Source organism: Schistocerca serialis, chromosome 7 (genome assembly GCF_023864345.2).
Source record: "Schistocerca serialis cubense isolate TAMUIC-IGC-003099 chromosome 7, iqSchSeri2.2, whole genome shotgun sequence".
Lineage (NCBI taxonomy): Eukaryota > Metazoa > Arthropoda > Insecta > Orthoptera > Acrididae > Schistocerca > Schistocerca serialis.
In genome coordinates, this window is record NC_064644.1 from 420365100 (window position 1) to 420377266 (window position 12167).

General features: G+C 41.7%; 1 protein-coding gene across 2 annotated transcripts in view; it reads left to right on the plus strand.

Moving 5' to 3' along the window:
* The window catches only part of LOC126412754 (protein cramped), a 181222-nt gene that overhangs the window by 42167 nt on the left and 126888 nt on the right, over positions 1-12167 (plus strand). For both annotated transcript variants that reach the window (XM_050082501.1, XM_050082502.1), the window contains exon 4: positions 4563-4766. In XM_050082501.1, the coding sequence (XP_049938458.1) occupies positions 4563-4766 (204 nt within the window). The remainder of the gene's footprint in view (positions 1-4562; positions 4767-12167) is intronic.

Genomic DNA, 12167 nt, shown 5'->3' on the forward strand with positions numbered 1-12167 from the left:
GCCACAGTGGCTACACCGGTTCCCATGAGATCACCAAAGTTAAGCACTGTCGGGCGTGGTCGGCACTTGGATGGGTGACCATCCAGGCCACCATGCGCTGTTGCCATTTTTCGGTGTGCACTCAGCCTCGTGATGCCAATTGAGGAGCTACTCGACCGAATAGTAGCGGCTTCGGTCAAGAATACCATCATAATGACCAGGAGAACAGTGTGCTGACTCCACGCCCCTCCTATCTGCATCCTCCACTGAGGATAATACGGCAGTCGAATGGTCCCAGTAGGCCACTCGTGGCCTGAAGACGGAGTGAGTGAGTTTTACTTCGGCATGACTACCGCCAAGTTATGAGTTAGCATGAATGGGCATAGGCAGAGGGTATACACTGGCAACACACAATATCCTGTTGCAGAACAAGCTCTGCAATATGGTAGTCATGGCTTTGGTGCCTGTTTCACCACAATTGCCATCTGGATTCTTCCCCAGACACAGTTTCTCAGAACTCCACAGGTGGGAACTAGCACAACATGACCTTGGTTCTCACCAACCACCTGGCCTTAATTTACATTAATTTTTTCTGTCTCAGCATTTATTCACAGTAACTACTCCTTTCTTCTCTCTCTCTTAGTTTTCTACATCTTTCATTTTCTGATATGTCTTTTTTTCCTCTGTCGCCCTCCCATATCTGCTACTTATAGTGTACTTAGCTTTTCACTCTTATTACCTCATGCAAGATGTTTACCAGTAATCTGCATCTTGCATATTACCCTGCCTTCCACCTTTAAGCTCTCAGGTTTTCAAATCTCATACGCTGCAGTTCCCAACAATCAGTCTTTCCTTCTCATCCTGTCTGGCAAGCCTCTCCTGACCTGGGGTTCTGGGTGACTTTTCCGAACTCTACCCCTTTTTCCTGAACCTCTCCAGTTCCTTTCCCTTCACCCCTCTTGCTTCGTCTTCAACTGTTATGCCAGGAGGAGGAGCCACTGGCTCTAAAAGCTTGCATAAGTAAAACCTTTTTTTATATGGGTGTTCTCCTGCCACTGCTTGGTAAGTAGGTTTTTATCCATCCAATTAGATTATATTGCCAAAAATTGATTGTTTTCATGTAATAGAGTTAGTAGCAAATAAGTAATAAAATTAAACGTCATACATGCAGACAGCTTTTTCATGCATCTCAGTATTTGTGATATTGTGTGTCCTAAGCTGTGACAGGTAGGTAGTTCTTACTCCACACTGATTGTTGCCTGACAGTAAGGGATATTTTACAAAGTTTGGTTGAAATCGGTCCAGTGGTTTAGAAGGATATGTGGAACCTAGACACAAATGTACATCCATTTTTATAATAGATATGGATGGATTTCTTACTTGTCTTTTGTATGAAAAATGTTTTTTGTGTCTTTATTCTAATACCGTCCAATTCTTACAGAAATTCACGTTTGGTAAAGTTTTATATGATTTATATACATTTTTACGATTAATGCATACAAATGTGATAATTTTTGCTTAATGAAGTAGGGAAACACAAATGTAAAATATATTTTTAATATAATTTTTGTTTCAGTTGTGTTTGCGCCTGTTATATTTCTGTTAAAGTAGAGTGTGCATTTCTTGCGTTATGAGCTGCTCCTGGTGATGACATACAGTTTACTTTTCTCACCTGTGATTTTTTTACACCAGTATGTGTTTTTATTTGGTACAATCATAAACTATTTGATGTAATACAATGTATTGATTCTTCAGGTTATTGGTATGTTTGAGGGCATGCTGGAAAGTAATGCCTCTGAATTTCGTATTTTGTAAAGTTTTACATGTCATACATTTTACCCAGTTGTCTTTCCCAATTTGCTGTTGCAAGTTCCAGCCCTCTGCTGCTAAATGGCTCAGAGTTGTAGTTTGTAAGAGTGCATTGTGCAGTGTAAGTGTGTCGAGACATGAGAAACAGCGTGCAGTAATAGAGTTTCTAACCGCAAAAACCATGCCTCCAGTGGAAATCTGTAGAAGAATTAAAGTTATGTGTGGTGGTGGTGATATAGTGATAGTAATGAAGCAAATGGTGGTCCTGACCTCAAAGAGTGTGAAACGCTCGTATCGGATCACTGTGTACAGTAGTCAACGAGAATCATCGGAATCAGGTTGATGAACTCGTCAGAGAAAGTCTACAGATAACACAGACACAGCTCTCAGGAAAGTGTGGCATATCATGAGAGTGTGTACAAGCCACTATTGAAGAACTGCAGTTCAGAAAACTGTGTGCATAGTGGTTGCCTCGAATGGTTTACTGCATACATGAAACAGAGGAGAAAGGAGTGTGAGGGTGATGGATTCCTTAGCAACATTGTGACAGATGATGAAAGCTGGGTACACTACTTGACCCCTAAAACAAAAGAACATCAACAAAGCTCCACCACAAAGGATTGCAGATGTCAAAAATATTCAAAAGCATACCATTGGCAGGTAAAGTCATGCTCAGTGTGTTCTGGAATGCTAAAGGTGTGGTGCATTAGGAATTCATGCCTAAAGGCACCACCATAAACTTTTAAAGATACAGTGAGACCCTCATAAAACTGAAAGCATGCATTCGAAGTGTTCCTCTACACATGGACCACTACCTTCTTCAGCGTGAATTCCAAATCACATACAAGCATTGTGACATTTGCAACAATCTGACATTGATCGTCCTACATACAGTCCCAACACCGAGCAAGTTGGCGCAGTGGTTAGCACACTGGACTTGCATTCGGGAGGACGATGGTTCAAACCTTCATCCGGCCATCTTGGTTTAGGTTTACCGTGGTTTCTCTAAATCGCTTCAGACAAATGCCGGCATGATCCCTTTGAAAGGGCACAGCCGACTTCCTTCCCCATCCTTCCCTAATCTGATGGGACCAGCGACCCTGAGGTTTGGTCCGTCTCCCACAAACCAACCAATCAATAGTCCCAACTTTGCCACAGTAATTCTCATCTGTTTCCAGAACTGAAAAAACACCAATTATTACACTTTGATAGTCATGAAATGGTGCAAGAAGAGGTGAGGTTGCGGCCCTGCCAACAAAGTTAAACATTCTGTAGTGATGGTATCAACTAACAGGTCTCTTGTTGGGAGAAATGTGTTCGTCACCAGTGTGGCTATGTTGAGAAATAAGTGTGCGGATATGAAGAATAAAGATGTAGGATGTTAATAAAGCTTGCTTTATTTAAAAAGCTTTAAGAGTTTTCACATAAAAATCCAGAGGAATTACTTTTCAGCACGCTCTTGTATCTTTCATACCTATATACTATGTTTTCATTTCATCCATTAGTGTGTGCATCTTTTTTCTAGTAATGTGTGAAATAATACATATCCTATGTTCATTCCTGCATTGTTTTACAACAGATCATATGATGGCAGTGTGCCAGTATGCATTATCCATTTGAAGAAATTACGTGTGTTGTAGACTATAATTCTTGTATAATTTCTGATTGAAAGTATAAGAACCAATATCAGTAGTAATAAAATGAAAACAAAAATACAGTTTTCAGTTGTTCCTTCAGGAGGAAATCAGAAACTCATCACTGCCATTTGTTACCTCATACCAAAATATATTTCAGTTGTCATATTATTTGTACTGCTCCAGTAGTACTTGTTCTACAGTTCTAAAAAGATTGTGTGGGATACATAGGGAAGGCATTAGAGTGAATAATGAACCTTGCCCAATATTTAAAGTATGAAAAATTCAGGATATAAACAAAGTGAGGTAACACAATGCAAGAAGCCAGATTTATTTATTTATTTATTGCAGGATTAGGGTTCAAGTCTCCATCCAACTGTACTGATTTGAGTTTGCAGTATTTTCCCTGAATTACGCTCAGTAAATTTCAGTTTTGAGTTCAGTCAACCATGTTTATAGACTGTAATATTTGTTGTTTCTCTTCTGTACTGAACTGTTTCTCATTTTATCTTGATTTTGTTTTTTTGCATTGAATGATTAATACTAAGGTGGTTTCTTCCATACTTTTGTTAATAGCTGTAATTGTAACCTTCTGAATGTTTCAGAAGCATTATTGTATTTGTGATAAAGGTAACCATATATGCAATGTAGTATTGGTGTAGAAGACTTAGTACCCCGGTACATTAGCTTAAGAAACCATAAAGTAAATAGTTTGGTGTGCCACTTGCTTGCTTTTCTTTTCAGTGTTTTGTATCCATCCTTACTCGTAACATGCCGCCAATCCCAACCCCTTTGCTTGTCTAATCACTATATTATAAAAATGACATACATTTTAAAATACTAAGTTAAGCGTCGGATTATTTTTACAGGTCCCCAAATAAATTTAATAGCTTTCCCTTATTGCAGTAATAATATGATAGTGTTTATGACTGCTTTTGTGATACTGAAAGGTTGTGTTTCCGTAAAGGGTTCCAAAATTTTCCACAAGATGGAAAAGATAATTTTTGCTTTTATCTTGTGATATAAATGGTACTACAGACTAATGTTTATTATAAATGGTGTGTATATTCTCAAGTAGTGGTATCAAGACTACACCTGTGAATGTTCGCATATTTTATAATTTGAACAATTCCTTTCCAGGAATTCAAAAAGTGACTCAGGAACTTTATGCTCTCATTAACTATGGAGAGATGCGCAAAAAGTTAAGTTGCATTACTGAGAAGACATCTGTGAAATTGAATGAGCTAATTAGCAAAGGTCACACCCTGATACGGCTCCGTGGAAAGACAATTCGTATCCGCACTCCACTGTGCCGAGCTCTGCGCAGGCTTAATCATCTTGATGGTTTGTCTTTATTTTTCTAATTTCTCATTTTACTACATTACTGATTACATATTTGGTTTAACAGTGCTGTAGAATTTGTTTGGGATCAATCTTGATTACTTTCTTTTAATGTCAGCTGTGTTTCAATTATGTATGTTCTGGGTTGTGTCTCATCCTTCTCAGTAATGGCTCAGATCTTTTTCGTATATTTATCAAACTCTAAAAACTTAATAATGTAATGTCAGTGTCATGTGCGTATATTATTTTGGATGTTGCAAGAGATGGATAACAATTTTTCACTTTTAATCTATTTTGTCCATTTTCACTTATTGCACAAAGTCCTGACCTCAGTCTCTGCTAACCCACTGCACCCACACCCACTACCCAACATTCTCCCCTTCCTCTGTCTGATCACTCTCTCCCAGTACACACTTTGGCACCGTTGTCGTCATGCTCAGTACGAACTCACCAATGTCAATGCCCATGCATCCACTGCGTCTTTCCCCCTAATAGGTGCTTTCTCCCCATCCTGTGTGTGGATCACTGTTAAACATGCTAAGTAGTAATGCTAAGTATGCCAAGTAGTAAATTACTGCTTTTCATCTCCAGATTGACCCACTCCTTTGCTCACATTGCCCCTTTCGTAAACTAACGTGTGTTATTCATACTCCCTCCCTCTCCCCTCCCCTCCACTGTTGACAAATATCCTCATGTTACAGAACTATCCTAAACCTCTCAGCACCATATCTTCAGCCTTTTTAGTACCCATACCTGCACCTTAACTAGGTATTGCAGAAATAAATCTTCATGACACAGGCATCCCAGAGTCACCTCTGCCTCCTCTTCAAAGCACTATTCCTGTGCTTCCAGCTACTTACATCACATCTCCCAAATCAAAACCCTTGCCCTCCATCACCTGGAAGAGGACTCCCCACACCACTTCCAAAAATTGTCAGATTTATTGACATCCTACTCTCACCTCAGAACACCATTACCATTCAGTGCCTGTCCCACTCCATTGGACCCTCTAATCAACCCCAATTAGTACCTAGACCCATCTTACTGACCTTTTCCATTTACTAAACCCTCCAAAACTCCATCCAGCATTATATAAAATCCAGAACCTAAACAAATCCAAGACACTGTTGCCAACATATCCACCAAAAACCTGAAGCCTCCAGAAGTTTCGTTCCTATCTGAGGGCCTCACCTTCAGCTTCACACACAAGTTCAACCATACTGGACTCATGAAAGACTTACTCTCCTCCTTGTGATCTCTGCTGCAAACACATCATTGCTACCAGTCCATCCAACCAAGCCAATCTTTCCACTGAATGTCTCCCTCATCATCCCCAATGAAACCCTGCACATCCACCTTCTAAGTGCATCCCCTAATCCATAAATCCAACAATTCTGGATGTCTCATTTAGCTGGTCACATTCCCACTGAAAGAATCTCTGCTCTTGTCGACAAACCCTCCAACTACTTGCTCATAGCCTAGCACCGCATATGAGGGATACAAATCACTTCCTTCACTAACTCTCAACCATCCCCACCCCACTGCTACTGGGACAGCACCTCCTATACATCAACATCCCTTGTGCCCATGGCCTTGTGACTATCGAACACTACCTCTCCCAGTGTTCGGACTCCAAACCCACTAGCGCATTCCTTATACACCTAGCCATACACATCTTCTCCTTTGAGGAGAAGATATGTAAACCAATACATATCACAGCCTTGGGCACCTGCATGGCCCCCCTCTATGACAATCTGTTTATGGACCATCTGGAACAAAACCCCTTAGCATCCCGAACCCGTATCTGATTCAGATTCTTTGGCAATATCTTCATAATGGAGGCCCAAGGCCAAGACAACCAACACAGTTTCTTTTACAGCCTCGACAATTTCTCTCCTATCCACTTCACATGGTCCTCGTCAGCCCATTGTGCCACCATCCTGGCCACTTATCTCCACTGCTCCAAGGGCTCCATCCATACCACTGTCATCAAGACCACCAATCATCACTACCAGCATTATAACAACTGTCAACCATTCTACATCAAAAAATCACTCCCATTTGGTTTGGCCACCCATGGATGCATATCTGCAGTGATGAGTATTCCTTTGCCCAGGATGTTGAAGGTCTTACGGACAGGTACTACCCCAGAAACCTTGAAACCTTGTCCGCAAACAATTTCCCATGCCATATGATAACTCCCCCTGCCTTAACCTCCTTCCTCCTGCCCAGTGTGACCCCTTGTAGCTGCAAACAGCCTGGACATTATTGATGGTGTCAGAACACAGATGGGGGTTAGTGATTGTGCAGTAATCAGTGACTACAGTTACAAAAGTTAATAAATCGGTCAAGTATATTAGGAGAATGTTTCTGCTAGAAAGAGCAGATGAGCAGTAGTTAGTGTCTCACTTACACAATGAATTGGAATCATTTATTTCCAGTATGATGGACAAAGATGAATTATGGGGAAAATTTAAACAGATTGTAAATTGTGCTCTGGAAATGTATGTGCCTAGTAAGTTGGTTAAGGATGGAAAAGACTCACCGTGGTTTAGCAATGAAATTTGGAAAATGCTGAGGAAACAAAGGCTGTTGTGTTCTCGGATCGAAAGACAGTGTGCAGATGACAGATAAATGTTAGTAAAGAATCATGCATCTGTGAAAAGATCTATGTGTGAACCACACAACTGCCACCACCATCATACCTTAGCAAATGATCTGGCTGAGAATCCGAGAAAATTTTGGTCATTTGTAAAATAGCTAAGAGGGTCTAAGGCTTCCATCCAGTCACTTGACGACCAGTCTGATGTGTGGCAATTGAAGATAGCAAAACAAAAGTTGAAGTTTTAAATTTCCTGTTTAAGAAATCAACCATTTGGGAGATTCGTACAAACATACGATTGTTTGACTGTTGCCCAGAGTCCTGTACAGACAAGATAGTAATAAGCATCCCTGGTTTAGAGAAACGACTGAAAGAGTTGAAAACAAATAAGTTGCCAGGTGCTCTTCGGCATGGGCCTTTACTTTGTATTTATCGTGAATCTCTCACACAATACAGAATCCCAAGCAACTGGAAAAGAGCTCGGGTGACTCCTCTGTATAAGAAGGGTAAGAGAATGATATCTAAAATTACAGAATGATATCCTTAATATCAACTTGCTCCAAAATTCTAGAACGTTTTTTGAGTTCAAATATAATAAATTTCCAAGAGACCGAAAAGCTTAGAACCGAGTGAGGCGACGCAGTGATTAGCACACTGGACTCGCATTAGGAAGACAGTGGTTCAAACTCCTCGTGGGCCATTCTCATTTATGTTTTCTATTAATTCTCATAATTGCTTCAGGCAAATGATGGGATGATTCCTTTGAAAGGACATGGCCAATTTCCTTCCCCATCCTTCCCTAATCAGAACAAGTGCTCCTCCCTCTAATGTCAACAGGACGTTAAACATTAATCTCCTCCTTCTCAAACCTAACGTCCATTAATCAGCATGGTTTTGCACTTGTGAAACTTACCTTGTCCTTTTCTCACATGATGTACTGCCAACTTTGGATCGAGGAAAACAAGCAGATTCCGTATTTTTACATTTCCAAAAAGCATTTGACATGGTACCCCACAACAGACTGTTAACGGAGCATGTTCACCAGAGACAATGTTATAGTCTGAAGTGCCGAGGGATGTGTGACAGAAGTGCTATTGTTTTCTATATACATAAATGATCTGGCAACAGGGTCTGCTGATGACGACTACATCTACATCTGATTGCATACTCTGCAAACTACCACGAAGTGCATGGCAGAGGTTATGTCCCATTGTAGCAGTTATTAGGGATTCTTCCCGTTCCGTCCACATATGGAGCTTATGGAGAATGATTGTTTGAATGCCTCTGTGCGTGCTGCAGTTGTTCATATCTTGTCCTCACAATTCCTATGTGAGCAATATGTAGGGGGTTGTAGTACATTCCTAGAGTCTTCATTGAAAGCCGGTTCTTGAAACTTTGGTAGTAGAGTTTTTCAGGGTAGGTTACGTCAGTCTTCAAGAGCCTGCCAGTTCTGTTTCTTCAGCATCACTGTAACACTCTCTCATGGGTCAAACAAAGCTGTAACCATTCGGCTGCCCTTCTCTTTATACATTCAATATCTGCTGTTAGTCCCATTTGATACCATCGCACACACTTGAGCAACATTCTAGAATGTGTCACATGAGTGATTCGTAAGCAATCTCCTTTGTGGACAGGGTCCCAACACACTTCTTTGAGGTACACCCAAAGTTACTTCTACATCTGTCAATGATAGAAATCCAAAATAGCATTCTGTGTGCTCCCTACCAAAAACTCCTCTATCCAGTTATAAATTTCACTTTTAGCCCATATGACTGAACTTTTGACCATAAGTGTAGGCGTGATACTGAGTCAAATGCTTTTCGGAAGTCAAGAAAGACTGCATATACCTGACTGCCTTGATCCAAATCTTTCAGTATGCCATGTGATAAAAGTGTGAGTTGGGTTTCACATGATTAATGTACTGATTGACATTGAGTGGGTCATTCTGGTAAGATACCTCACTGTGTTTGAGCAAAGAATATGTTCTAAGATTCTAAAACAGTTTGATGTCAAAGATATTGGACCATAGTTTTGTGGATCACCTCTACTACCCTTCCTGCAGACGGGTGTTATGTGTGCTTTCTTCAAATTACTGGGCATGTTTTTTTGTTTAAGGAATCTATGATTACAGTTAGAAGAGGGGCTAACTCAAGTGCAAATCCACTATAGAATCTGATATTGATTCCATTGAGCCAAGGAACTTTGCTCAATTTTAACGATTTCAGTTGTTTCTCAACACCATGACACTAATACTAATGTCACTCCTCTTTTCAGTGGTTTTGTGGAGTAAATTGGGGGCAATTCTCCTGTGTTTTCCTTTGTAAAGGAACACTGGCAAATCAAGTTAAGCATTTCAGCTTTCTCTTTGCTGTGGGGTTTGGGAAGGTGTCGAATTTGAGTGACTGTAGGAGGATACAATATGACTTAGACAAAATTTCCATTCGGTGTATTGAGTGGCAGCTGGCTCTACATGCAAAAAAAGTGTAAGTTGCTGTGAATGAATGAGTAAGAAAAATAGACCTATAATGGTAAGGTACAGCATTTGTAGTGTCCTGCTTACCACAGTCAAGTTGTTTAAATACCAGTGCGTAACGTTGTAAAGTATTATGAAATGGAACAAGCATGTGAGGATTTTAGTGACTTTTGTTCATTAGGAGAATTTTAGAAAAGTGAGATTCATCTGTAAAGGAGACGACGTTGCAAGATACTGGTGTGACCTATTCTTGTGTACTGCTTGAGTGTTTGGGGTCACATCAGGTTGGAATAAGAGGACGGCCCTCATGCCCATGGTCTTATCACTGTTGAACACTACTTTTCCAAATGCCCTTCAGACATCAGACTCACTACTTCATTCTCATACTGCTTACAAACTTCATCCTAACTCTCAAATACTTTTCCTTTCAGGGGGGTTATACAAACAAATCTGTGGCATAGCCATGGTCACCCCCATGGCACCCTCTTATGCCAACCTCTTTACAGACCATGTAGAGGAGATCTTCCTAGCCTCCTAAAACACCAGACCCTTGGGCTGGTTTAGGTTCATTGATGATATCTTCATGATCTGAACTCAGGCCCAAGTCATTGACCTTCGTTCCATCGCATCCCGAACACCTTCTTCCCTATCTCCTTTGCCTGGTCCTCCACAGTGCAGCATGCCACCTTCTTGGATGTTGATCTCCGACTGTTTGATGGCTCCATCCACACCTCTATGCGCATTAAACCCACCAACAACCTACAGCACCTGCATTTTGACAGCTTTCATCTCTTCCACACCAAAATATCCCTCCCACACAGCCTGGCCACCTGAGGATGGTGTTTCTGCAGTGAAAAAAACTCCTTTGCCCAGTAGGCTGAAGGTTTCACCAAGACTTTAAGAGAGAGGCACTATTCCCCAGACCTAGTCTATTAAAAAATCCCTTGTGCCATTTCCCCATATATCCCCAATCCTACCACCACCACCACCAACACTTCTACCCAGCCACAAAAGAGTGCTCCCCTTGTCACCTGATACCATCCTGACTGTAACAACAGAACCACATCATTTGCCAGGGCTTTGATTACCTATCATCATGCCCCGAAATGAGGGACATCCTACCCATCGTCCTTCCCGCCCCTCCTAAAGTGGTGTACTGTCGCCCACTTAACCTCTGCAACAACATAGTCCATCCCTGTGTCACTCCCTATCCCAAACCCTTGCCACAGGGGTCATATTCTTATGGGAGTCCCAGGTGCAAGACCTGCCCAAACCACCATCCGAGAACTTTCTATTCCAGTCCTGCCACAGGTTTATCCTACCCCTTCAGAGGCCAGGCCACCTATGAAAGCAGCAATGTTGTACACCACCTCTGTCGCAATAAACGCTCAGTTTTTTATATTGGCTGTTCACCAGGATGAATGGCCACTGCCAAACTGTGCCCAAGACCAGAGTAGACCACATCTTGGCTCAATGTGGAGCTGAACATAACATGCTTGATTCTGGTGGCTGCTTCAGTACTTGAGCCACCTGGATCCTCTCTCCACCACCAGCTTTTCTGAACTGCACAGATTGCAGTTATCCATACAACACCTTCGCCATTACTGAAATTATCCTGACCTCAACATACAGGAACCTACTGTCCCCATACCCTCCACTGTCCTGTCACCTTGTGTCTGTTCTCATTTCCCACCCGTTTGTGTGCCACTCTCTGCCAATGCACCTTCCCATCCTCCCCCCTCTTATTTTTCATTCCCCGTGTCTCCCCTCCCCATCTCATCTCCCTGCCCACAGCCTCCAGACACTGCACATGTCGACAGTCAGTTCCCTGCACTCTCTGCCAGACAGCACCCTACTCTCCCCCACCAATTACCCTGCTACTCCTTCCCCTTCCCTGCACCCTCCAGATTGCTGCTTCCATTCAATGTGACAGTTGCATTCCAGTCCAAGCTGTCGGATATGGATGTTGTGTAAGTGAGGAGTGCTTGCTTTTGTGCATGAATGTGTGTGTGTGTGTGTGTGTGTGTGTGTGTGTGTGTGTGTGTGTGTGTGTGTGTGTGTGTTTGTGTTTGTGTTTGTGTTTGTGTTTGTGTTTCCTTTTCTTGCGAAGGCTATGGCTGAAGGTTAACGTGAAGTGTCTTTTCATTGTTCTTGTCTGCAGGTTAATGTGTCACCTTTACAGAACTAGCAGGCTTTTACCTTATATTGTTGATATTCCCGCCTGTAGTTTCCATCGTTTAACTTCCTAGAACAGGTAGCTCAGGAACCCATTCACTGTGGAAAATCTGTAGACTCAGCTATAACAATAGACCTGTCTTCTTTGAGGATG